At 41.2% G+C, this 26,356-nt stretch overlaps 4 protein-coding genes across 4 annotated transcripts; 1 reads left to right on the plus strand and 3 right to left on the minus strand.

The window, feature by feature from the left end:
* Positions 1-346: 346 nt before the first annotated feature.
* On the minus strand, positions 347-13,898 carry irak3 (interleukin-1 receptor-associated kinase 3). The gene is made up of 13 exons (XM_072673102.1): positions 13,710-13,898; positions 13,461-13,637; positions 11,276-11,316; positions 11,100-11,160; positions 10,773-10,924; positions 9,206-9,270; positions 8,927-9,041; positions 8,705-8,823; positions 6,078-6,276; positions 4,346-4,408; positions 4,052-4,219; positions 1,622-2,051; positions 347-729 (listed from the first exon to the last, which is right to left on the minus strand). The coding sequence occupies exons 1-13, from the start codon at positions 13,822-13,824 to the stop codon at positions 599-601; spliced, it is 1,836 nt and encodes a 611-aa protein (XP_072529203.1). The 5' UTR covers positions 13,825-13,898; the 3' UTR covers positions 347-598.
* LOC140549734 (uncharacterized) lies at positions 13,823-16,719 on the plus strand. The gene is made up of 3 exons (XM_072673479.1): positions 13,823-13,850; positions 15,544-15,725; positions 15,921-16,719. Exons 1-3 carry the CDS (start codon positions 13,823-13,825, stop codon positions 16,710-16,712), a joined length of 1,002 nt encoding a protein of 333 aa, XP_072529580.1. The 3' UTR covers positions 16,713-16,719.
* Positions 16,720-18,695: 1,976 nt separating this feature from the next.
* Positions 18,696-21,771, minus strand: LOC140549454 (beta-2-microglobulin-like). The gene is made up of 3 exons (XM_072673103.1): positions 21,636-21,771; positions 20,293-20,565; positions 18,696-20,204 (listed from the first exon to the last, which is right to left on the minus strand). The coding sequence occupies exons 1-3, from the start codon at positions 21,697-21,699 to the stop codon at positions 20,191-20,193; spliced, it is 351 nt and encodes a 116-aa protein (XP_072529204.1). The 5' UTR covers positions 21,700-21,771; the 3' UTR covers positions 18,696-20,190.
* A 2,071-nt stretch (positions 21,772-23,842) lies between these two features.
* On the minus strand, positions 23,843-25,954 carry LOC140549455 (beta-2-microglobulin-like). Its single transcript, XM_072673104.1, has 4 exons — positions 25,811-25,954; positions 25,182-25,457; positions 25,007-25,041; positions 23,843-24,860 (listed from the first exon to the last, which is right to left on the minus strand). Exons 1-3 carry the CDS (start codon positions 25,872-25,874, stop codon positions 25,028-25,030), a joined length of 354 nt encoding a protein of 117 aa, XP_072529205.1. The 5' UTR covers positions 25,875-25,954; the 3' UTR covers positions 23,843-24,860; positions 25,007-25,027.
* Between the last annotated feature and the right edge of the window lie 402 nt (positions 25,955-26,356).

Genomic DNA, 26,356 nt, shown 5'->3' on the forward strand with positions numbered 1-26,356 from the left:
TTCTAGAGAACACAATGCTGTGCAAGCTTTATACACAACCTGGTGACAATAGGTGCATGCAGATCTGCTCCAGAGAGTCCTGTTCTATTGGGAATACTTCTCTACAGGGACTAGACAAGCTGTGTGTGTCTGTGCAGCATTGGGTGCAATTTAAAGAAGCCGAATGCATTCATTAAAAAGGCTGTCCACCAACATTTGGACATGTAATTTGGAGTGTAACAGATAAAAAGAGGCAACAAGATGGTCATGTGAAAACAAAGTCCAGCTCTTTTAGTGCATAAGCCCACTTAAGCCCACTTAAGTCCACAAAAGGGGACCTTTAAAAGAACAACAGAAGACGTGGAGGTCGTTGTTGTGACTGAACGATCTCAGATCTTGCCTTTACTTGCTGTGATATTTTAACCATTTGTGCTGTACAGTATTAGACAAAATAAAAATGAGCAGTTTTCTTGATATGACTTAAATAACAGAGGTTGTTTTGGTGTTGGCTTGAATAAAAATAACAAAAAATAATAATATAATACTATATCAAATAAAATGAGGTATTCCTGAAAGTCCTCAGTATCCCAGTCTCAAGCTAATGCATGTGCTGAATGAATTATTCATTAAGAGTCATTGAGAGAAGTTCCTCTGTCTTGATCATGCCTTGGTTGTAGAGCTGGATTTTATCCTTAAGCCTCTTCTTTGCTGGATTCTCAACAGTGCTCTGACAGGACTGGCCTTCATCACCTACAACAACAGGACAGATAAAGACGATGAACACAGGGGTATCTCATATGACTATGGTACTTCTCAGTAGGCCGGTCACAATAACTATTTTATTTTTGGACAATATATTGTCCCAGAAATTACTGTGATTCAGTCAAACATTTTTAGTATATATATATATATGTCCAAATGTTTGTGGACACCCCTTCTAAAAAATGTGGACTCTCTAGATGAATATGAACCTATAGGCACTGTGCCTAATGCATGGCCTATAAAGCCCCCCAGTATTGAGCTGTGGAGCAGTGGAGCTGTGTTCTCTGAGATGATGGATGTTGCTACATACAATTCTTGGGGGTGGGTTGGAATGAGTTGGTGATTAGGTAGGGTGGTTATGATAAGAAATGACCACACTAATGCTAATATTGCTGAATGCAATCAAAACCTCACAGCAGTACTAAAAAAAAGTAGAAAGCCTTATTATATGTCTAGTCCCAGGACAGTCGAGACAGTTACTTAACAAAAACAGGGTCAACTCTTTTTTATGACACCTGATTTCAGAAGAAACCTTGAATGAGCAGGTGTCCCAATACTTTTGTCCATATAGTTAATATCTAAATATCCATATAGTTAATATCTATCCTTCAAGATAGAGGTCACTGACTGCTCACAGACTCATGCCCCACCTCTGACAGAGAGAAGCAGAGAGAACAGACCAGCGCAACTGGCTAAAACATTGGTCACATTCATTCTTATGTAAACAATCAGTAATTATTGTGACTGGCCTACTTCTCTATACCTCTAAATGCATACTGGAGTAATTCTGTGCTGTCTCTCACTTCAGAAGCACACATTTCACATTCAGAAACACTGAAACATCATATAGTTAAATCCACCCTTTAACACTGCTACATGCCTTGTGCGAATGATGGAGTGTAGCTAAAGCCATTGGCCCAGCAGTCCTCGCAGCCCTGTGCCTCAGCTCCGGCCGCACAGCTGCACTCCACTGGACAGCTCCCGTAGAGATCCAGCTCAGCCTCGCCATCTGTCTGCGGATGCCGCGCACGAACAGCTGCAGCGCCTCTTTTGCTTTCCGTGTGACAGGTGCTCTGCTCCCCAGTGCCCAGGAAAGTGACCTCTGACTGGCTGCACTCACAGGGCCCTGACTGCTCTGGCAACTGAGGCTTCTCGAGTGGGCTGTGCATTTCATCGTCTTCCATAGGGAGGCTGGACCTCAGCCCCTGGCTGCAGAAGGGTAGTGGAGGTTGGGCCGTGTCATCTAGCGTCCGCGGCTGGTCTTCAGGGGGGAAAGGCGGTGGGAGAAGCTGGCTCAGTTTCTGTAGCACCTAGTGGTGGAACATCACAACAGGAATATTTATACACAACCCATCAAATTCACTATTTTGTTTTTTACTGCCTGTGAATGTAAACCTCACAGCTTTTCACATTCTTTCACATTTTGGTGTGGAGTAGTATCACAGGCAGTATGGGGTTGTGGCTCAGTATTGTTCAGCTGCTTACTTCTACTGACAAATATTGAGGACCAATGGTTTTATTGGTATTATAAAATATCACTATAAATTATCACTATAATGAGACACCTTTTGTGGTCGCAGTGTCACTGGGATTTGATCTTGTGGAATCTTAACAAAATAATACAAACTTTTAAACAGGTGGGGAACCCAATATGAGGCATCCCCAGACTGAACCGGGGTTCACAAAACACAGGTTAGAATAAGAAAAAAGTATCTAAACCTAACTTTTAGCATGAGAGTAACAAATGAAAAAAACTAATAACTAATAGAAATAAGAAAAAAACACTAAATACGATAAATATTAAACCGAAAATGCAAAGAACTAACTCCGCCCCCAGAGATACAACACTAAATACGATAAATATTAAACCGAAAATGCAAAGAACTAACTCCGCCCCCAGAGATACAACACTAAATACGATAAATATTAAACCGAAAATGCAAAGAACTAACTCCGCCCCCAGAGATACAACACTAAATACGATAAATATTAAACCGAAAATGCAAAGAACTAACTCCGCCCCCAGAGATACAATATTTACATCACTGAAGACATGAGATGTGCCAATAGTATAAATTCCCAGAACTTTCAGCCAATTAAAACTGGGATGGCCCACAGTATTTTTATATTAGTCAGGCCTTACTGGATTTGTTATTACAAAATGGAAGCGAAGTGTATAAATGGTCCACATATGACACAGATCTTCCCATCACACCCACAAACCCAGGTTCTTATAAACATTTTCTATTTTCATTTTCTTTCTAAGTGGGGAGCTTCAGTTTTAATCTGATTGTGCCAGTTTTGTGTTGTAATGTTGGCCTTTTACCTAGTTCTACAGGTTGTTCATCAACCATCTGCATCTCAACGCTGTCCAATGAAAAAAGTGTCTCTCCAAAATGATGACTTTTTTGCAGGAGAAGGCAAAATGCTCCTAACTCCTAAGTCAATGTAAAATAAAGAGTTTTAATGTAAAATAAAGCATTTCTAGTGTACAGAATAAGCTACAGGGTTCAAACCATGGAGAAAACTGAAAATGAACAACAGCGATGTATTCATTGAAGCTAGACATGCACTGCACTCATCCTGGATCAGTTACTCTTTCGTTTATCTGGATGAAATTTGTCACAGAGGTGGGGCAAAATCACATGTGTTGTTGCATTGTTTATGCCTGCCATTATCACATTCACTTTGCTAAACCCAATCAAACTAACACTTACCATCCCACACTACCACGGTCATCATATGCATTTAGCCTCTTAGATAAGATAATAGCATATGTGCTGTACTGTACTGTACAGCACTGTACAGATCAGGCTACCTGTAAGAGGTTTGCAGCAAACACCATATGTCCAAATGTTTGTTCACATGCACACAAGCACACACAGCTTGTCTAGTTCCTGTAGAAAGGTTTTGCAAATAACACTCTGCAGCATGACTATGCATGACTATAGCTTTCATGGGCCTTAAAACAGAAACCAGTTGGACTGATAAGTTAAACCTGTGTCCATAAAATATCTTAAGGGAAAATATCCAAAAGATTGACCTTAAATATTCCTTAACGTTAAGTGTGCTGCGGAAAAAAATGCCTTAAGTGGTACCTAAGGGCTATTTTAAGGGGATTAGCCATAAACCCTTAATGTTCCCTTAAGTTTCCATAAATTCACAAAGGTTTCTGCATAAGAATTCATATCTGGATAATAAACCTAGGGTTCAAGAGGTCAAGCCAGTTTAAAGGAAGATATCATGCATTTAAACTATCTGTAACTGCTCTAGAATGGATGAAATGCATGCCATCATCCACAATACTTACAGTCTCCATGCTGGGTCTGGCTCGGGCTCGGCTGCTTGTACACTCCAGACCCAGGCGGAGCAGACAGAGCGCTGTTGCAATGGGCCACTGTCCTGCTCTGGAGTCCATAAAGCGCAGACAGGCATCCACACCGCCTTTCTCTTCAGCCTCCAAACTCAGCTTATCCTTCTGAGAGGATGCGAGGAAAGAGTGTATTAAAATCTGCCAGTCAAGAGCTGACTTATTGTAGAGGTATTATGGTGTTAGTGTAACCCTGTTTATCTGCACTCAGGGGTCCTAGGGTTGGATCCCTACCAGTAATGTGTGCTTCGGTGCCTCCTGTATCACCTTCTGCCCTGTACATGTCTCCAGGATGACCTACAAGCATATAAAAATGAACAGTTATGGTTCTGCCTGGATGATGTTGAACTATTTCATATATAGTTGAAAACTGGTTGAGCATTTTTGTCTTACTACATATAATAAAACTAAGTATGAGATTTTTCATCTCTTTAAAGTCATCTTTTTCGTCTCTTTAATAAGCACATATAGGCCTGGATCACATACCAGTAGCCTCTAATTCATCTAGCATTATTTTGGATGTCAGGCCTCAGGACTCACACATTCACACATGCTGTTGGTCATCAATTATACATCATACGTCAGAAGATTACTGTTGCGGTCTGACACTGAAAGTTGATTCACATATTCATTTGTTTTTCCGCTGTTTAAGGAAGTTTAGGAGGATTATCAGAGACTCCACCCACCAAAGCCACTGCCTGTTCTCACAGCTGCCTAGCGGCAGAAGGTACAGAAGCATGAAGACCAGAACCAGAATAAGGCAGTTCTGAGACAGCTTCAACCCCCAAGCACCCTGGACTTACTTACTTACTGGAACTGTGACCTTTGCTTAGTCACACTGCACCCACCAAAGACTTCTCCCCACTCACACTACATATGCATTCACACCTTATCCAATGTTTAGTGTGTGTATACTGTGTATACTCTGTGTACTAAATTGTTCACTAACCTTAACACCTGTTTAATGTGATGTGACAATAAACCTGATTTAATTTGATACTGTAATTCTCTTTTCAATGGACTCTGACAGGGAAGCTCCAGCTCATTTGTCATGCTGCAGCACAGCTGCTTATGGGAGAAATAAACTTTTTTTACTATAAAAAAACAAATAAAAATATTGTATTTCTTATCTTCTCACTCCATATAACACATACGGAACCCCAGGGTCATGAGGCACTGGTCATTTATATGCTACAGTCCTTCTCTGTGAAAAAAGCTGCTTGCTGACCTGAGCCAACTTAAGACCTTCCTTTTTACCAAAACCTTTAGCTAAATAATAAAGTGTATTTTAGTGATATATAAAATTTACATTTTCTTTACTTTTTACTCTATAGCTATAGTAACTATAGCTATATGTTTTATGTTTTTTTTAACAGTTTAGATTGAAGAGTGAAATTTGGACTGATGTGGGAAAGTTACCATATATAGACAAAATATGTCAATAATAATAATAATAATAATAATATATTTTTATTATTATTATTATTATTAATTAATTAAGTTTATTAAGGGGGGCTGTAATAAAAGAGACACTGGCTCTTTTTCAGTTTGGGGTGAAGCACAGTTCCAGCAACAATTAAAGCCAAAAAAATATTTTAACATGAGACAACATCTGCCTGGAAAAACAGGATGTGAATCCTGGAAAGTACTAAAATGATCAGAAAAAGGTAGGTAATGTAAGTTGTAATTTTCTTAAAGGAGGAGGCATGGGTGATCTGGCCGGAAATCAAACCACAGAGGTGAAAAAAACACTCTCATGAAAAAGGAAGTTACCTCAGGACCTGATGTACATTTAATCTTCACATCTGCATAGGGCTTTACTGATGTTTTGACAAGAGTTTGAGAAGTGCACTACAACTTCTGATCAGGTTGACAGGGATCATTTCCAATGCTCTGTAAAGCTCATCCAACTGTAAAGATCGACTAGACTTCAGGGTGCATATGAACATAGGGACCATAGACTCACCATACCAAGGCTGTAAACGTCTAACTTGACAGACAGTTTGCCATCACGTATATACTCCTCAGGTAAGTAGCCCAGGTTGCCGTGGCAGGTTGTGTTCATGGTGATGGTACAGCTCTGGTTAACAGAGTGGGGTCTGAGACGGGCCATTCCGAAGTCCGACAGCTTGGGCTGTAAATGTTCATCCAGAAGTATGTTTGAACTGTCAACAGGACACAGAGATGGGTGAGAGGGCAGCCTTACAGTTGTGTTTGTAATGCATCACAGGACAATGTTAGAATATGTAGCGTCCCTGACTCATGTCATATAGAAGTCATAACAGCAGGGCTCATGTTGTACAAAAAAAATGTCAAGGCATGATTTTCCAAACTGAGTTCTTTTTGCTCACATACCATGATATTAGGTATTAATTACAAATTAATAAACAGAACCTCCTTTGTGTGGGTGTTGCCCCATTTCATATACCCAAGTGACATCACATAATGATACTCTTCTGGCTGTTCTCCTTTTGCTCACCATCAGGCCCCTGCAACTTATTCAGAATGCAGCATCTTCACTGGCTTCCTGTAGCTGCTGCCTGCATCAGATTCAAAACCCTGATGCTGGCCTACAAAGTCAAGACTGGACCAGCCCCCCTGTACTTGATGGCAATGGTTAAAAGCTGATCTGCACCACAAGCTCTTCAAGCTATAAGGTACTGCTTGGATTGACCCGCCATCCCCTAAAATCCACAGAAGACAAGCGTCCGAAAGTGGTGGAATGAACTTCCCATGGCTGACCGAACAGCAGAGTCGCTCGCTGTCTTCAAACGCAGACTGAAAACCCCCCTCTTCTAAGAATACTTGGTCGAAGTCTAGAATATTTTCCATACTGACTTACTGTCTAAGCTTAGAGTTTTTTTTATTATTTATACTCTATTCAAACTAGCTAAGATTATTCTTGTGTAATAGCGAAGCACCTTTGTAAGTCCCTTTGAATGAGAGCGTCTGCTAAATGCCTTAAACGTAAATGTAAATGATACTAACCCAAAGAGCATGTATAAGGGTAAAGGGAGTTTAACGACTTTTGTAGGGATGCACAGGTATTGGTTTGACATGGCTGATCATGGAAACCTCCTAGACAGGCTCTAAAACTGGGTAGGTCTATCTGGGACAGTCCTGAAATGTTTAGGTCAAAGCAAGACCTCCTATGTAACAGTTGGTAATTATGAATCTAATAGGATGACAATGACATTTGATATCCCCCAGGGATCAGTTCTCAGGCCACTTCTTTTCAATTTACATTATTTACATTACAAGTTTCCATTAGGCCACATCCTACAAGACAAGCAAACTGCTTATCCTAGTTATTCAGATGACATGCAGATAAATATATAAAAATCTTGTCAGATGATTATGGCCCTATATAACTGCTGTGCCAACGTGTGGAGCGCATAATTAACTGGATGAAGCAAAATACAAAACAGAAATTTGAACCACTACAAAGAAGAACGACTTTCGGTTGTCTAACATACAGTATTTGCACACTGTACAACTTTATCTTTCAAATGGCCCTTTCGTAAACCCTGTCACGATGCTCACTGCTATTTTATACCCCTCCAATATTCTATTTTCACGCCTTCTGCATGCAGCGTTTAGATAGCAACGGTGCTTGCAAATATATCTACGCCAATAGGCGTGGTGGTCTCGAAATTAGATGTGTTCAGGTCAATTTCTGGCATATTGCTTTCTTGACAACGCAGGTGCTCCACTGAAAACAACCTAGGCAGACGTCAACAGTCAGACGTTCATTGCTATCTTGGCAGTGAATTGTCAACACAGGCATGTGCAGCCCAACGCTTGTATGCACCCACTTTGCACCACTGAAGTAGCAATCCACACCTGGCTCTTAAAGGGGGTGGCGAGTGACATGCTGATAGGTTTATTGCACGTTACGTCCAAAACACACCCATGATTAATTAAGGGATTTAGTACATGCCTTTGCTTGTTTCGAGCAGCACGAGGCGCACCTTTCCAGTCATCACGATAGCTAAGACACACTGACACACCCTAAATCAGGCTGCATGGTGCAGCTCTAACAGCAGGTTTGGAGCTCTGCAGTTACTGAGTCCGCAGAGCGTTGGAGGCTTTTCTGCACTATGCACTGAGCTCAGCACTCGGTAACTGATCTGCCACTTGGTGACTTGGTGAGGTTTGAGTTTCCCTGGTTCCTAAACGCTTCCACTTTCTTAATAATATCACTCAGAGTAGATGGTGGAATATCTAGGAGAGACAGAATTTCACCAACTGACTTGTTGTTGCAATTTTGGCTTCTATTACAGTACCACCAGTGAGCTCTTTAAAACCACCTATTCTTTCACTAATGTGTGTCAAGGCAGACTGCATGGCTGGGTGCTTGATTTCTTTAACACTGGTGGCTACGGGATCGAATGAAACATCTAAATTCAATGACTAAGAGGTGTGTCCCAATACTTTTGTCCACAACGTATATTCCTGTTTACATCTGCCTACAAATAAGGTCGAATCTGAAATTACCTCTGTGTACGAAATGTGCTACACAAATAAACATGCCTTGCCTTGCATCTCCCCTCAAATCGAGCAGCAAGTGTAGTAAAAAGTGTTCACTAATACCTTTTGATGTTGCCACAGATAACCATGCATGGCTGTGCGGTGTGCAAACAGTGCACTGCCTTCGCTGTGCCTTTGATGATATCGAGCCGCTCCCTCCACGACAGCGGTATTTCAGTTTCCTGTGTGAAAGTAGATGTTGATATAGCCCAGTTCAGGAAGACTCCTTATACTGATACTGCTGAGCTAGTCCAAAACATGCCATGCCATGAGTGAATGCCTCACCTCATGGTGCAGTCTGTCATAGAGCGATCCATTCGGCAAGAACGTATAGACCAAGCAGTAGTGTCCTCCCTCTGAAAAGCTGCCCCAGAGCTCCAAGATGTTGGGATGCTGGTAGCTGAGAGAGGGGAATACCACCAAGACAGAAGGAAATGGCATGAATGTCAGTGGCAAGAAGCTGGCTGGATTACTGTATGAAACACAGGTTTATTCAGTGATAAATGTAAAACGTCTAAAGAAGCATTTGTCTCTATGAAAGAAACCACCTCTTTCTGAACTTACAGCCGGAGAACTTCAATCTCTGTTCTGAACTTCTCCCACAAAGCCTTCCAAGATCCTTTGTTCCCCTGAGTTCAGAATGGTTAAGAAAGTTTGTGATTGAAAAAGCTGATTGAAAAAACTTTACCTGAGTTTGGATAAATCAACACAATTTTCCTTTCCAGTTTACAATCAAGCCAAAACATCTGCACACCCCTTTCACCTTCTCCACATTTTACAGACCAATTCTACAGTAGATTGAATTCATTTCTGCCTCAAACATCTACAAACATCTACACACAATCGCCCATAATACTCAAGTAACAACAGGTTTTTGGACAGGTTATATAGAGGTTACATATCTGTACACACCCTTGACATAATACTTGGTTGATCCACCTTTGGTAGCAATTACAGCTGCAAGCTGCCATGGGACAAAAGCCACAAGCATGGACATTTTTGCCCAATCCTCTTGGTATATCCTTGCAAGCTCCATCATGTTGGATTGAGAGTGGTGGTACATAGCCATTTTCAGCTCCATCCATAGATGTTCAATTAGATTCAGGTCTGGGCTCTGGCTGGGCCATTCAAGAACATTTAAAGACTTTCTCTAAAGCCACTGCTTTGTTCTCTTGGCTGTGTGCTTGAGGTCGTTGTCATGTTGGAAGGTAAGCCTTCACCCCAGTCTAAAGGCCAAAGCGCTCTGGATCAGATTTTCTTCAAGGATCTGTATCAGGACTATTCCCCCCGGTCATGATGCTACCACTGTCATGCCTCACTCAGGCCAAAAAGTTCAATTTTCGTTTCATCAGACTAGAGAATCTTGTTTCTCATGGTTTGAGAGTCCTCTAGGTGCAAACTCCAAGAGGGCTGTCATGTGCTTTTTACTAAACAGTGACTTCCATCTGGATTGTTGATCTTCTGAAAGGTTCTCCCATCTCCACAAGGATACGCTGGAGCTCTGTTAGAGTGACCATCGGATTCCTGCTCACCCTCCCTGGCCATGGCTCGTCTTTCATGATCGTTGAGTTTGGACAGGCAGCCAGGCCTAAGAGGATTCTAGGTGGTTTCAAACTTCTTCTATTTGTGAATGATGGTGTCCACTGTGCTCTTCATTAACACAATCCTGTTTTGGGGTCTGCGTATAATTCCTTTGACCCCATGGCTTGGAGTTTGCTCTGATATCTGCTGTCAACTGTGGGACCGTATATAGGCAGTTGTAGGCAATCCCTAATCTTGTCTAATCAATTGAATTTACCACAGTGGGACTACAGATAATTTGTAGAAATATCTCAAACAGTATCAGTGGAAACAAAATGCACCTCAGCTCACTATTGGGTGTCATTTTAAAGGGTGTGCACACTTGTGTACATATGATATTTTGTATTTTTAAATGAATTAGCAGAAATGTCTAAAAACCTGCTTTCTCTTTGTTATTGTGGGCTATATTGTAATTATTGTAACAGATTTTGTATTTTTTTTTATTTCTAGTATCCAGTGTCCATATTTGGTTAACGCCATGACCCCGTTTGATGAATGTCCCTACACACATATATGCTGTCAGAACTGTGGTTGTCAAGCCACACCATACCTGTTTAAAAACTTTAACAGCAAAGCTTTCATTTCCCCATCTCCCCCGGTAAACCTCTGCAAACGTACTCTTGCCGATTTTCAAATCCTCATGGAAGTTCCTAGTTCCGTCTACGACTTCTGCGTAAGTGATAAGGGCTCTTTGGTTTCTGGCTGTAATTGAGGGCAAATGAAACAATAATTTAATCCAAAAAAAACAATGTTTAAACATCTACAATTCTTCAGAAATAATTTTATGTGAACCCTAAAGTTACAACATTAAAGCCTGCAACTGTCAACCACATAATTTCACAATAAATCCAGAAGTAAATTCCAAGCAGTTCATTACCTTGGCCAAATATACAGTCAAGGTGAGGGTCTGAAGTGGGACTGGGATCTTCACTGTGAGGCTGAATAAAAGACACCATAGGCCTGGTGAAACTCATGTGAGATTACATGTAATTTACAATATTTGTCAATAACAATTTCTCTGGGATGACCTCAGTGTGTTGCAGCATCACATACCTTAGAATAATCAACAGGAGCTGATGTGGAATTTGATGTTTCTAGAAAGAAAAAAACAACAAATCTGGTTAATGTAACATCAGACCAACAACTTGGCAGCACACAGCCTGTGTGTTTCAGTCTGGTAAAGGTCAAAAAGTCATTTCTACGGCTCTACAGCTCTATCTAACCATGCTAAAGCTCCAGTTTGCACTACTGTTTATATATGCACTAATCATACCCAGATCTGCTGCATAATACACTATACTTCTGATGTCAATGTCAGGGACCTCTATCTATTACATTATACCATACAAACACTTTATACTCTTACATGCCTTCTAATTACAATAATACCATTTTAAAATGTAGTGTTATTTAATGTTTTCTTTATGTTAACGTAACGTAATTTCAACCCTGTGTACGTCCTGTACATGCTGCAGTTTTGACAATAAAGCAGATTTGGCTTTGACTTTGACTTTGACTTTGATATGGTTCATACATGTAAAGGTTGTTGTAGTGAAATGAAAAAGAGGATGTTCAGACCCAGAAACAAAGTGGAAGTGAAACCCAAACTAAGATCTGACAGAGAAAACGTCAGGGAGGGACCAACACGTGTGAGAAACTCATGCTGCTCTGATGTGTGCATGGCAAATAAACACAGTCTGCAAACACTGTCACATCTGTGCCTCACTCATGCATACAGACGACCCTGCCCGCATACACAGAAGGGAAGGTTATTTGTAATCACACAGTAAAAAAGTATCAGTAGCCCACTACTTTCTAATATTTACTCTCGTGAAGGAGACAATTTCAGTACAATTCAGTTGAGAAACTCACTGGCTGCGTCCCAATTGCATACTACACACTAATACTATCAGGTACTATAAGGTGTGCCGGCTCATTTTAGTCTTTTAGTGTCATTTTAGTGTTTCCAGTACTCTCAACACACCTGTTGACTTTCCCAGGTAGGACTGGGTGTGCAGAAAAAGGGGCCTTCAGGACCAGGGCTGAAAAACACTGGCTGCATCCCAAATTATGTACTACACACTATTACTATAAGATATAGACTATGTGCTAATCTTAATAGTATGGGTTTGGCAGGTTAATGCACACAATATTAAGGTAGCAACATGTTTTTCTACTAAGAGGAAGTGTTGATGAAATGTTGCTATGGCAACATACATCACTGCAATATTTCCTGCCACTATTACCGCTGCACCTGCATTGCTACTCACCATTGTTTCTATTAATTGTCCTCCCTCTCCATTTCCATCGTAACCACACTCAAAAACTGACCGCTCGAAACGTGGATGTTTGAGTATGCTCAAATATCATATACCACATACACCAGACTTAACAACTAGCTAGTATTAGTAATTAGCAGGCAATTGGGGCGCACCCCTGACTAATTTCTAGTGGTGTAGTAGTGGAGATACAGACCAGGGGTTATTTACTATTACTTTTACCACTTAAATTTACAAGAACCCTTACGTGAACCTTTGTGAGTCTTCGGAGTTTGATGTCATTAATTATTTGGGTACTACTTTGCCTTACAAAACCCAGGGATGTATCCTTCCACCCTTCTCAAAGCTACTGTATCCAATGCTGATTCATCTATGAGCCTTCTGTGCTGTAGCTTTGCAGTAGTGCAGTCTTTGGATGCCCGGTTATCATTACCACCCCAACTGTGAACTCTGTCAGCTTCTCTGGAATGGAGCATTTCACACCAAACCGACTCTTAATGAACCTTACCCATTTAATTACTCTACCACTCTACCATTATTGCAATGAGCGACCACAGCATTAGTGAGGTCAGGATGTTGGATGATCATCACCCCACCTCATCCCAAATGTATCGGATGAAGCCATCATCACCAACCATCATTCCAGTGAACACAAACAAAGTCCCACAGGGGGTCTTTATACCCCTCTAGCCTCTGGCATTAGGCACGGTGCCAATAAGTTCATGTTTACCTGCTTCAGAAAGTCCTATTCTATTGGCAATACTTCTCCACAGGGACTAGACAAGCTGTGTGAGTGTGTGTGCCTTTGCGCATCAGGTCTACTACAGGTCTACAACACTAACACACACCGTCCACAGCAGTTACTGAATAGTAGGCCTAAGTAAAAAGTCTGGGGTGGGTGTTATTGAGGTGGTGTTATTGATGACGTCAGCAGACAGACCTCCACCTCAGAATCTTACCTTGGAAAAGATCCAGAGCTCGGTAATGGCCCATATCTTCCAGAACTCGAAGCAAGTCGCCCACCGTCTTGTTCTGCTGTGCCCAGGACCACACGATCTCATGGGTTGGGCTCCTGCCAGCAGCTGCATGCAACTCCGTGTGCCTCACATCCAACCAGCTGGGCAGAACACGAGTGGCTGTGGAGACAGAGAGCATTGCGAAACGAGCCTCAGACAAGACTAGATATCGTTTGGTGGTCGCGCTCTTACCCAAACCTCTCCACCCCAGACTGTCAGGACCGCTGTCCATTACTTTACAGAAGGTCTCCATTAACAGCGGCGGCACGTCGAACAGGTAGGTGGAGGGGTCCAGTTTGGCGGACATGGTTGAGATGAACGTGGAGAAGTTCGGTCGGTGAGAGGTTCTCCGTTATTGTCGTAGATGTTGCTTTAGGTTGGAAATGCCCAGGACACGCCCACTTCCGAACAGCTCCAGTGAGGGACGCGCATGCGTCCTAAGGATGGAAACAGTCTTGCGTCTTGAGGGCGCACGGTGTGTTCCAGCGCCTGTAGAGAAGACACCTGTTCACCCAGGGGTTCTCCTGAAATCAGGGGTATTTAGGACTATTTGGGAAGTTCTGGCTGGGAAGGCTTTATTGAAAAACATATACATGTGTCCAAATGTTTGCGGACACCCCGTCTAAGGAATGCATTCAGATACTTGTAGTTGTGGTTGGTGGTAGACCTGATGCGCAAACGCACGCGCACACACACTCACACAGCTTGTCTAGTCCCTGTGGAGAAGTATTGCCAATAGAATAGGACTCTCTGAAGCAGATAAACATGAACTTATTGGCACCATGCCTAATGCCAGAGGCTAGAGGGGTATAAAGACCCCCAGTGGGACTTTGTTTGTGTTCACTGGAATGATGCCTTCTCCCAATCCTATCCTCTTTTGATCTCGCGTTCAACCAGTCTGCACCAACACACAGAGCAGGGAACACTCTGGACCTGATCTTCAGCAGACCTGTCCCTGCTCTGGATGTGGCTGTGACTCCTTTGGACTTCTCTGATCACCACTTTCTCTCCTTCTCACTCCCCCTCTCTGCTCCTTCAACTACCACTTCTGCAAGTTCTTCCACTCTTCACCGCAATCTTCGCTCTGTTTCCCCCTCAGCTCTTGCCTCTACTGTCCTGACCACTCTTCCCCATCTTGAATCTTTCTCCTCTCTCCCACTTGAAACTGCTACAGACACTCTCCTCTCTTCTATCTCCACCTCTGTCGACCTTCTCTGCCCTTTCTCCCCTAGGTCAGCAAATTCTTCTCCACCTTCCCCGTGGCTGTCAGATGTTCTCCGCAACAACCGTAGAGAGCTAAGACTGGCTGAAAGGAAGTGGCGGAAGTCACAACACGACTCCGACCTCCACTCCTATCAGTCTCTTCTCTCCAGGTTTAGAACGGAAGTTGCTGCCGCCAAAGCATCTTACTACAGGGGGAAATTGGAATCCTCTGCATCTGACCCACGCAAACTATTCACCATCTTCTCCTCTCTCCTCAACCCTCCTACTCCCCCACCTCCCACTACCCTGTCTGCAGATGATTTTGTCTCCTTCTTTGAAGAAAAGGTTGACAAGATCCGCCGATCCTTCCCCCCTGCCTCTACCCCCCTCTCTAGACACTGCCCTCCTCCTCCCTCTTCTCTGACTTGCTTCTCTCCTCTTTCCACAGATGACCTCCTACATCTTCTCACCTCCAATAATCCTACCACCTGTCCACTAGACCCTATTCCATCCCCTCTGTTCCAAACCATCGCTCCAAACCTCCTCCCCTTCATCTCCTCTATCATAAACAGCTCTTTGTCATCAGGTCAGGTACCATCGGCCTTCAAGTCTGCCAGAGTCGTGCCCATCCTAAAGAAACCAACTCTAGACAGCTTGGACATCGGCAACTACAGACCTATCTCTCTTCTCTCTTTTCTCTCAAAGATTCTCGAACGTTCCGTCTACAACCAACTGTCTCTCTTTCTCACTCTGAACAATCTTCAGGACCCCCACCAGTCTGGCTTCAAAGCTGCACACTCTACTGAAACTGCTCTCATTGCAGTTACAGAGAAGCTCCATGCAGCTAAAGCTGCCAGACTGTCCTCGGTTCTGATCCTTCTTGACCTCTCCGCAGCTTTTGACACAGTGGACCACAAGATCCTCCTGTCTATCCTTGCCGGTCTTGGAATTACCGGCTCTGCATGGCAATGGTTCGCATCATACCTGCAGGGACGCTCATACCAGGTAACGTGGCAGGGCGACACGTCCGCTCCTTGTAGTCTCTCCACTGGCGTTCCACAAGGCTCAGTTCTTGGTCCTCTTCTTTTCTCACTCTACACTCGCTCTCTTGGTAAAGTGATATCCTCTCATGGATTCTCTTACCACTGTTACGCCGACGACACTCAACTCATGCTCTCTTTCCCACCGTCTGACACACAGGTCTCCACCCGTATCTCAGCATGCCTCGCCGACGTCTCGTCTTGGATGGCGGCTCACCACCTCAAACTCAACCCCAGCAAGACGGAGCTGCTGTACATCCCGGGAACTGCTGGACCAAGAAACGATCTTGCCATCACCTTCGAGAACTCACTGGTCACTCCCTCTACTGAAGCCCGCAGCCTTGGTGTAGTGATGGATGATCAGTTATCGTTCTCAAGTCATGTTGCAAACGTAACTCGGTCCTGCAGATTTCTTCTGTACAACATCCGGAGAATTCGACCCTTCCTCTCTAGAGAGGCCACCCAGGTGCTTGTTCAGTCTCTCGTCACGTCCAGACTTGATTACTGCAACTCTCTTCTGGCTGGTCTCCCTCTGCACGCCATCAGGCCCCTGCAACTCATCCAGAATGCAGCGGCACGGGTCGTCTTCAATGTCCCTAAATTCAGCCATGTCACTCCACTGCTGCGTTCTCTCCACTGGCTTCCTGTAGCTGCCCGCATCAGATTTAAAACCCTGACGCTGGCCTACAAAGCCAAGAACGGACCAGCCCCTCCGTATCTAATGGCAATGGTCAAAAGCCGATCCGCACCAAGAGCCCTTCGAGCTTCAAGTACGGCTCGGCTCGACCCGCCATCCCTCAAAATCCGCGGAAGACAAGTGTCCAGGCTTTTTTCTGTCCTGGCACCAAAGTGGTGGAACGAGCTGCCCCTGGATGTCCGAACGGCCGAGTCGCTCGCTGTCTTCAAACACAGACTGAAGACCCACCTCTTCAGAGAGTACTTGGACGAATAGTTCTATGGTCGCCTTATTGTCTTGTGTTTAGCAATGTCTAAGCTTGGAGGTATCTTTTGTATTAGTCTATTCTAACTAGCTGAGGTTTTCTTGAGTAAATAGCAAAGCACTTTGTAAGTCGCTCTGGATAAGAGCGTCTGCTAAATGCCGTAAATGTAAATGTAAATGTAAATGGTTGGTGCTTCATCCCATACTTTTGGGATGGGTGGGGAGCTGGAGGGATGAGGTGGGGTGATGATCATCCAACACCCTGACCTCACTAATGCTGTGGTCGCTCATTGCAATAATAAAATCCTCACAGCAGAGCTGTGTAGACTCCAAAATGTAGTAGAAGGCAGTTACTCCAACAGCTATAAACTCTTCATAATATCCTTGATTTCTTAAAAGTATTAACCCATAACATATACAAAAGTGGTGGTTTTATATGAATGTGTTCAGTAAAACATCTCCAAAGGTCTCCCCATGGGAGTCTACTACTTTTTAAAGCAATTATTCAACACCTGGTTTGGTAAATCAGTGCTTAATGTTGTTAACCCAGGTAAGCTGGTGATGGAATTGAGCACGTCCATGCTAGCTGGAGGTGTCCACGAGAAATCTGGAACCAAGCTCTGTCCTTCAAACTAGCTCACAAGATCTCTTCATATTGTGAAGAACTACTTAATTATGGATCCGGAGATTTTTACAATCAGTAACACTCTCATTGCCAAGGTAAATAGTTCATTATTAATTATTAGTATTAATAGTATTTTGGTGTCATTTGGCCTCCCTTGTGCACCCAGATGTTAGCAGCAGATCCTTTAACTGCTGTAAGTTGTGAGGTGGGGCCTATGTGAGCTTCAATAAGTCTTGGGATCTCATGACCCTGTCTCTGGGTCACCGTTTGGAGCCTTTTTGATTGGTACTGACGCCTCATACCGGGAACACCCCACAAGACCTGCTTGAAGTTTTGGAGATGTTGTGGCTCAGTCGTCTAGCCATCACATTTTGGCTCTTGTCAAAGTGTCTCAGATTCTTATTATTGCCCATTTTTCCTGCTTTTCTTTTAACACATCATCTGTTTGCTTGCTGCCTAATATATCCACCTCTCGACAAATGTTTTTCATGGTGTTAATCTTATGGCTGATCAGCATATGTCATATATATCAACACAAATACATAAAATCAACAGTCTATTGCTCTTAAACCGGACGAGAAAAGACAGAGGACAAGAGACAAGTGGCAGCTATCCATGTTCTGAGTAGAAATTGGGTAAAAACAAAAAAACATTGGTTTGTTTGGTTGTTGAGAACCAGGAGTACCCAGTAAGTCCAGGAACACTGACTCACCTGTTACAGGCTAGCGGAAATCCCCAAGTCTACAGCACCTGGTGTCCTATCTCAAATGATTGTTTTGTTATTCTTTTCATTTTTGGATATCAGTGATCATTCCAATAAATAACTACCAGCATATAATCATACACATTTTACAAAGCTTATTTAATCAATGTATATGTATAGAATATGTATTAATGTATATTTAACTCCAACACCAAGAAAACCTGGTGAAAAAAACAAAATGTGGTGAAAAGGAAGTAAACTCATGCTGTAAGAGCTGAAAAGAAATGCACAAACCTGCACTTATCAGCTGAGTCATATCAGAATTACCACAACATAAAAACCACTTCCACATCAGTGGGCATTTTCATCAAAAACTCACTAAAAACAAAACAATCAGTGTAGTGTGGTTTCAGATAAGACATCAGAAAGTGTGAGAGCTTTCCACTGGAAAACTGTAGTAGAAATGCTTTTGTAGAAATAATCTCCAGAGTAAAAATATCTCACAATGGTTTCCCCTTTTACTCAGCTTACTGTCCTCCTACTTCAGTTTAACCTTGTTTAGGGTTATAAGCCTAGCCTAGTTTGTTAATCAACACTGCATTACAGCAGTAATAGCAGGGCTAGTTTAGATACAATTGTAAATAAGAAAAAAAGATGCCATACACAGTTTTCAAGCATCAGGCCTCAACTTTATTTCACATTCACTTTCCAGAACATAAAATATGACTTGACGTTAATTATAGAAACTTAGCAACTGACAGAAATTATTATTAATATTTTACCCCATTTTTAAAGTAAATAGAGTTGGTGTATTTGCTCTGAAATGCTTCGATTAACATTCACAACAGCATTTATAGCCACGTCCCAGTAGTGTTACTAACCTTAACATTACAAAGTAGGAAAATCATACAGATTCAGTTCTGACCAAGTATCCCCCACAAACGGATGCAACATGAGGATATAATTTGTGTTTGCGTCAAAGGAAGATATCCATCAATGAGTAGTGTTTTTATGTCAAGATACATCAAGCACAGCAGGGTGATCCGCATTTCTCAACTCTGGCCCTGGAGGCTACCTGCCCTGCACATTTTGGGGAATTCCCTGCTTTAACAGGGGCAGCTCTGAAAGGGCTTATTAATAAGCAGATTAGTTGAATCAGGTGTGTTGGGAGCAGGGAAAGCACTACAAATGTGCAGGGCAAGGCTGAGGTTTTAAAGATGACAATAAATGATATAATTCCCCTCATTCAAAAGTAATCTTAGTCTACAGACATTACACTTTAAGAGTTTCTAAAGCCCATATAATCAGACATGTTGTAACTGTAAGTAGCTGCTTTTTTGTATGGAGGCACTTTCACATATATTCTAGAGCACTTACCAACATACCAATGAATATACCAGTGTACGGAAAGGCAATGTGCTGATATGTTTTGTTTCGTGAAAAATTTTGTTATTGTGACACACAATAAACTTTCTAAGCATATTGTGGATATCAACAGTGCTTAAAGAAAACTGATAAGCTGCACATTTCATTACAAACAGTATAATTAGTCTGGTTTAACTGAATGAAGTGCAGGACATTTTGAGTAGAAATTATTTATAAGTATGGGACAAGGTTTTTAAGAACCTGTTGCTACTATTGCATTTTTGTCTGTGATCACGTATGTCGTAATAAATATCGTGTATTGTAAAAATATGATATATTTTTACCATATCGCCAAGCCCTATACCAGTGTTACGCAGACTACAGTCCAACCTCAAAGCAATTGTTGCTCAGACAGAGTGTTGTAGTCAAGCCATCTAATATAAATTAGTAAAAATTAGTGTAACATACTGTTATCCATTAATATCACATCTTAAATATTGCACAGGACCAATGTTCACCATCTACAGCATTTGGTAAATAAATAGACCCTGGTAATTAAACTTGGAACAATGTAACATATTTATAGTCTAAGGCTGAGTGACAAGCCTGCTGATTCCCTGTCCGAGCCCCAAGCCAACTCAAAGTTCAACGCTGCTTGGACCTACAAATATTATGCGACACAGGGTTCAGAATTTAGGGCCACAATTTGTTTGCACATTCCAGACACAGCATAAACTGCAAACCGTGTACTTCATCCAACATCATCAACGTTGCGAATACCCCAACTTCTTCATGGCTTACATATCTGCTTCTGTAAAAAGATTGGAGAATATGACGTTACACGTGCATGAAGAGCATTACTAATACGCATCAGCAAGAGCTCAAAACTGTACCCTTACCCCATGTGAAATCTTTACTGCGGGCCATGTGTTTGACCCTGCAGGTGTACTCCTCGTTCTTCTGAGGTGTGAAGGGTACGCTTCTGGTGAGGTGGAACATCCAGCCTTTCTCGAAGGCCAGGTCCGTCTGCTTGGCGTTGGGAATCTCCACTCCATTCTTCAGAAGCTCAATGCTGATATCTGGAGGGTGGAAGCCGCTCACATGGCAGATCAGGACGTTCTCCTTGCCAAACTCACCAGGGCCGTAGCTGTACACCTGAACCTTGGGGTCAGCTAAATAATAGATGAAAGGAGAACGTAAAACTGGATGTTGTGTTGAGTCACGTGGAAAGAGGACATGCAAAATGATATCAGAATTTCATTTGACCTTTTTAATCTTCAAATTAATTTTACTTGCCTTTTTGGTAAGATTTTTAGTCAGTGCTCCCCTTCTGCTTAATGTTTCAGTGCTAAAGGTTAGGATTCCCCCACCAAGGAGGACCTTGACCATAGAGCACTGAGGCCTTGCTGGGACTTGAAATTCTGATCTCCTCACTTCTTACAAGCAGGCAGTTAGACAGTTGTACCACCCTTGCTGTAAAACAACACCATTTCATCTTTAATTAAGTTTAATTTAGCTTTTTAAATCTATTTTTATTCTTTGACACAAAAATTACATGTTTTAACAGCTTTAGAGCGGCACAAGTGTCTAACAGCCTGCTTTTGAAGTGCCAGCAGATTGTAAGTTCAAATCCCTCCTAACCTACAGATGGAAATCAGCTGTACTGAAAATATTTAGCTAGATAATTTAGCCGTTGAGAACTTCTGACCAAACTAAAATGAGTTAACTAGCTAAAAAAAAAAGCAGGGAATAAATTATATTATAATTTTACCATAGCTAAGCTGACCTGACTTGCCTCCTCCTGTGAACATACTAGCTATCTATCTAGCTGGGAAAGAGAAACTAGGGTGGGAAATCCCAAGCACTATTATTATAACTAATATAGCTAGCTAATCTATATTATTTTATTTAGTTATATTATTATATTTGTACAGCACAAGTACAGCATATTTAGCTAGACATATCTCTAGCTATTGCAGTAGGCACCTTTCCCCAGCCTCTGTAGCTATCTATATCTATCTAGCCAGCTGTTCCACCTTCTGGAAACATACCAGACTAGTTTACAGTCAGTTAATTCGGTTTAAACATAAACTATATAGCTATAGTACTTCATAGTTTAATGCAATTTCACACTGTTACACTCATTACACTCAAATTAAGTCATTAAAACAGCTGACCATTTGACTCAGCCTTACAGGTTACAGAAACACACACCGCTGAGACGCCAGCTAGCACTACTTACACTGTTTTGCTAGTGAGCTGGAGCCCAGGGCCATTAAAACGACAACAGCGACAAGAAGCTTCATGTTTCACAGAAATAGTCTCAGACAGCTCTGCTCCAGACGGCGAAGTTTCTCACTTTCTTTTAAAACCGAAAGCAAAATATCGCCTCTGTCTTATCAGCTGAACTCAAGCCCCGCCCTTCTCCCTTTCAGCCAATGAAAAAAAAGAACCTCACTGTTGCCGGGCAGACCGGAGCTCTTCAGGTTTCACTACCGTCTGAATGGGATTGATGGTGAAAACCCACAGGATCAAATCATGCAGCATATTAATTATTATATTTCCCCATGTACTGTTCCTTATGCTACTATTATTTTTACTATGATTTTTTCTAATGACCATTACAGAGAGACAATTCCTTAGTTTTCCTTAGTTTAAGATAAGCAGATAAGCATCAAATAGTTGCAAGATCAACATCATCAACAGAAGAAATACATGTTGGGTGAGCCTGTGAAAATGTGGGGGAATGGACAGCCTACGTAGATTGTGGTGCATTTCCTAAAGGCCACAACATCACTCATGGTAATAAAAATCCAACAAGCGGCCAGATGTTTTTAATATTCGCCCTCAGAAGAATGTTTTATTAATTATACCCCATACTTTATGTCATTCTGAAAGCTTTTAAGAAGATTAACGATGGTGCTAAAATCATATATAACACTGATTTTTTTGCCTTCGGAAAACTAGTCTGAAAACACTGTTTTGGGGCGACAAAATGGCGCATTTTATGTATTTTCGGATATTTCGTTATATATATATATATATATATATATATATATATATATATATATATATATATATATATATTTCGTTTAACAATAGGGCAATAAGCTCTACCTGCCACTTTTGGGCTACTAGTCCCAGTCAGACTGAAAGGGTCGGACCAGGCCTTGTCTTCTGATCTGCTGATGATCCTGTGGTCTTTAGCTAGCTAGCAGCTACAGTTTATTATGACAAACTTAAGCTTTTGTATCTTTAGACATCTCTCTGGCAGCTCTTACCATTCATTTGTCAAATTTGTAGTGGGTATTTTATGTTTTTTAGTTCCTCTGGTTTATCTTTAAAATGTTTCATTAGCTTTATATAACTTGTTGTTTCTTTAAAATAATACAAACCTGTTGATTATATTCAGTAATGTCTGCTGCTTCTATTAGACCTGATTGTCTGCTATATTGACAGTTGATGTTCAGTCAGGATAATAATTTCATTAGGACTATAGGCGTAAGGTTCAGTAGTTAGTAGTAGAAGAAGCTAAAAGTAGCTCTCAGGTCAAGGTCAACTTCATAAGGTTCAACATGTGTGTTAATTCAGCACAGTGGTGCTCAGGCCTGCTCATTTTAGTGTTTCCAATAATCTCAACACACCTGGTTCAACTAATTAGCCAACAAGGCTTTGCTGGGTTGAAGTGGAGAAAAAGGGGCCCTCAGGACCAGGGCTGAAAAATCCTGGCTGTGTCCCAATTGTGTGCTGCACACTAATACTAAGGAATAGGCTATGTACTAAAATTAATAGTATGGCTTTGGCAGGTCAGTGCACACAATATTAATATACTAACCCATTTTTTCTAATGTAAGGAAGTGCTCAACATACGCCACTGCAAGTTCCAACCGCCATTGCCAAGAGTTGCCACTTCACTTGCATTGTTATCCATCATTTCTTCTAAGAATTGTTCCAGACCTGAGTAACTCCTCCTTTTTCCTGTTTTACATTGCATTGGGGGAGAATATTAGCCATCTTGGATGTATCTTGGATATTTGAGTATACTCAGGCCGATTCTCAGTCTACGTTCTTGTCTGTACTTGTGTTCTGGTGGACCTGTGAAACGTCCAAAAGTACAGTCAGTCCATGTTATCGAGGATTCACAGCCAAATCCACACTACGCACCACACTGCTGTTCCAATTACAAGATTACCGTACAGCGTCATCCCGTATTCAGGAGTTCTCGCAAGGCTAACTTGCCAAATCAGTACTACCAAGTACACCGTTCCGAACTTGCCGTACTTTGTATTTCAGAATCCCCCCTTCAGAGTTTTGATACGTTTATCTAATCTATGCTACATACTTTATACTCAACAACCAGATAGCATTAGTACGTAGAGTAAATTAACGAATAAGAGTAAATTGGCTAACTGGGTAAAGAAGGCTGAGGCAAAGAACTCAAAGACACTGTTTTAAGTTTTCAAGAAATTTTAATTCAGAAAAGAAAAACAATTCCCAGTCTTTTTTAATTACAAATCAATCACCCAGAGCATTTAACATCTTTTAACAGATCTCAGACAACTGTATGAATAATTTTCATATCAGCGAATTCCTGCTTTATATTATGAGTATGAAAGTTGGTTTTGCTCTCAGACAGAAAGCGAGGTTCTTAAATGTATTAGGAAAAGTAAGACTTATTATTTTATGTGATTTATTTGAATTATGAGAAATACCAATATTGTGTAATCTGCAGTCTCAGTATCTTTAAACCAGTTTATCTGTTTTAAATAAAATAGAAGAATGAAGCATTTAATTCCCAGTGAGAGTTCTCCTGAATGTTGTACTAAATGTAAAACAGCTGTAAAATCTACATCAATGCAAATGACTGCTAATCAGGGTGAAAAAGAGCATTGCCATTTAAATTATACCTGTTTACTTTACTATCTTTATGGGCTGTACACTGGAAATAATGGCACCTTAGATGTATATGATTGGAATATGTCACATAAATAAATAATATTACAGCAACACAAGCACTAAAGTTATTACTGCACTTACTTTACAACTTTGCAATACCTTTCCCAATTCAAATCATATACATTAATACAAATGTCCATTTGTTTCAGTGTACAAATGAGTACAAAAGTGTTACACTAACTACACTGCCCTTTTCCACCCTGACATAAAAGGTGTCTTGATCCTAATGGTGAATTTGATTTTAACTGAAGGTCGTACAAAAGTTATAAAAGTTAGGCTAAAAAAGTGGACTAAAAGCTGGTAGAATGATCAAGCATAAATCTTACAGCAGCAAGTCATGGAAAGTCTCTTAAAAAAAGAGGCATCTTCAAAAATAAGGGCTTCAACAGTAGGGTGACAAAACCAGAAGTCATTCCATTCAACGTCGCCTGAACGCAACAGCTTCAGGTCCAAAGCAACATGATGTTGAAGATCCAGTTAGGTTGAAACCACAGATATAAACTGCGTTGTCCTGTAAAGAAGAAAACAAGCTCATGATCCTGATGTTTTATACCTTACAATATTGTACACTATCAGTCTTCCATAATCTGTTATGTAAAGACCGTATGTCTTCTTATTAAAAAAATATTCTATATAACATAGGACGAGATCACATACCATCTGGCGTGCTCATTCGTTTCACATGTCAGGCTCTGTAAAAAAAAATATATATAAATAATATAGAAAATATATTATATATATGATATAATTTATGTTTTTATTAATATCTGTTTGTTTCTTTGTCTGAACTACTAGTTTAGTGCTAAACTGCTGAACTAAGACCAGCACTCACCCCAGGAATATTTCTGAGGAGATTTTTTCATGTGTCTGACACTGCAGGCGTACTCCTCGTTCTTCTGAGGTGTGAAGGCTACGCTCCTGGTAAGGTGGAACTTCCAACCCTGCTCGAAGGCCAGGTCCGTCTGCTTGGCGTTGGGAATCTCCACTCCATTCTTCAGAAGCTCAATGCTGATATCTGGAGGGTGGAAGCCGCTCACATGGCAGATCAGGACGTTCTCTTTGCCAAACTCACCAGGACTGTAGCTGTACACCTGAACCTTAGGATGAGCTGAAGAAAAAAGGGCCCAAACTTGTTAAAACTAGCAGTTAATGGTGTAACTCCTCATCAACAAGTTTTGTTAATACTGTTTAAAGCTTCTTGTCATTCTAAATTATTTCTAGACACTTCTGTCTCCTGGATATGAGTGAATGAGTCATATTTTCGGAGATAGAATAATAAGGCCAACAATTTGAATTTTTTTTTTCTTTCTCTCAAACGGAATTCGAGTTATATAATTTATAATGGAGAATACTTGGTGGTACACAAACAGCTAGCTGTATTATTTGTATTGTACTGCATTTCTAAGCATATCTAAAATCTAAAAACACAGATTTAAAAGAAGTATTTATGAACCCACTTACATTCTTTTGCCTGTGTGCTGACATATAGGACGCAGGCCACCACAAAAGACAAGAGCAGCTTCATGTTTTCAGAGATTTAGTTGAGCTCGGCCACAGCAGTCTTCCTAGTGCTGATTGTTTCTGTGTATATATCGAAAGTACTGCAACATCTACTGTTAAAATGGAGGTCTGAACTCAGCCTTCACCATGCACTGGCCAATCACAAAATCCATATGCTATAGTTGCTGGGTAGAATGTCCTCAAGAAGGTTGTTGCTGGTGTAGTAACAAGCTCCCTCTCCTGGAAATACCCAAAGGTTCCATAATAAACCACTCCCATCTGTTTTTATTACTGTAAAACAGCAACATGAAAACATCTGATCACATGACGGAGATCAGGAGAAAATGAAAGCTAAACTGGCAGTCCTATTCAACCTCTTACAAAAAGTCTAATAAGGAAATGGAAGATTTTGTTGATCTTTCTTGTTTGTGTTAATTTCTTTGTTTTTAAATGAATGAATTCCTAATGAAATACACTATAGAAATAGTCTCAATCTTAGAAATGTGA

This window comes from Salminus brasiliensis, chromosome 2 (genome assembly GCF_030463535.1).
Source record: "Salminus brasiliensis chromosome 2, fSalBra1.hap2, whole genome shotgun sequence".
NCBI classification, from domain to species: domain Eukaryota; kingdom Metazoa; phylum Chordata; class Actinopteri; order Characiformes; family Bryconidae; genus Salminus; species Salminus brasiliensis.

Coding starts and splice junctions, on each gene's coding strand:
- LOC140549734 (XM_072673479.1), top strand. CDS start 13,823: ATGGTTGAGATGAACGTGGAGAAGTTCG. Junction 13,851..15,543: donor GATGAACGTGGAGAAGTTCG/GTCGGTGAGAGG, acceptor CTCTCATTGCAG/TTACAGAGAAGCTCCATGCA. Junction 15,726..15,920: donor TGCAGGGACGCTCATACCAG/GTAACGTGGCAG, acceptor TCTGACACACAG/GTCTCCACCCGTATCTCAGC.
- irak3 (XM_072673102.1), bottom strand. CDS start 13,824: ATGTCCGCCAAACTGGACCCCTCCACCTACCTGTTCGACGTGCCGCCG. Junction 13,638..13,709: donor TCTGGGGTGGAGAGGTTTGG/GTAAGAGCGCGA, acceptor CTGTCTCCACAG/CCACTCGTGTTCTGCCCAGC. Junction 10,925..11,099: donor TGACTGTATATTTGGCCAAG/GTAATGAACTGC, acceptor CCTCAATTACAG/CCAGAAACCAAAGAGCCCTT.
- LOC140549454 (XM_072673103.1), bottom strand. CDS start 21,699: ATGAAGCTTCTTGTCGCTGTTGTCGTTTTAATGGCCCTGGGCTCCAGC. Junction 20,566..21,635: donor CAGCTCACTAGCAAAACAGT/GTAAGTAGTGCT, acceptor TCTATTATTTAG/CTGACCCCAAGGTTCAGGTG.
- LOC140549455 (XM_072673104.1), bottom strand. CDS start 25,874: ATGAAGCTGCTCTTGTCTTTTGTGGTGGCCTGCGTCCTATATGTCAGC. Junction 25,458..25,810: donor CAGCACACAGGCAAAAGAAT/GTAAGTGGGTTC, acceptor TTTTTTCTTCAG/CTCATCCTAAGGTTCAGGTG.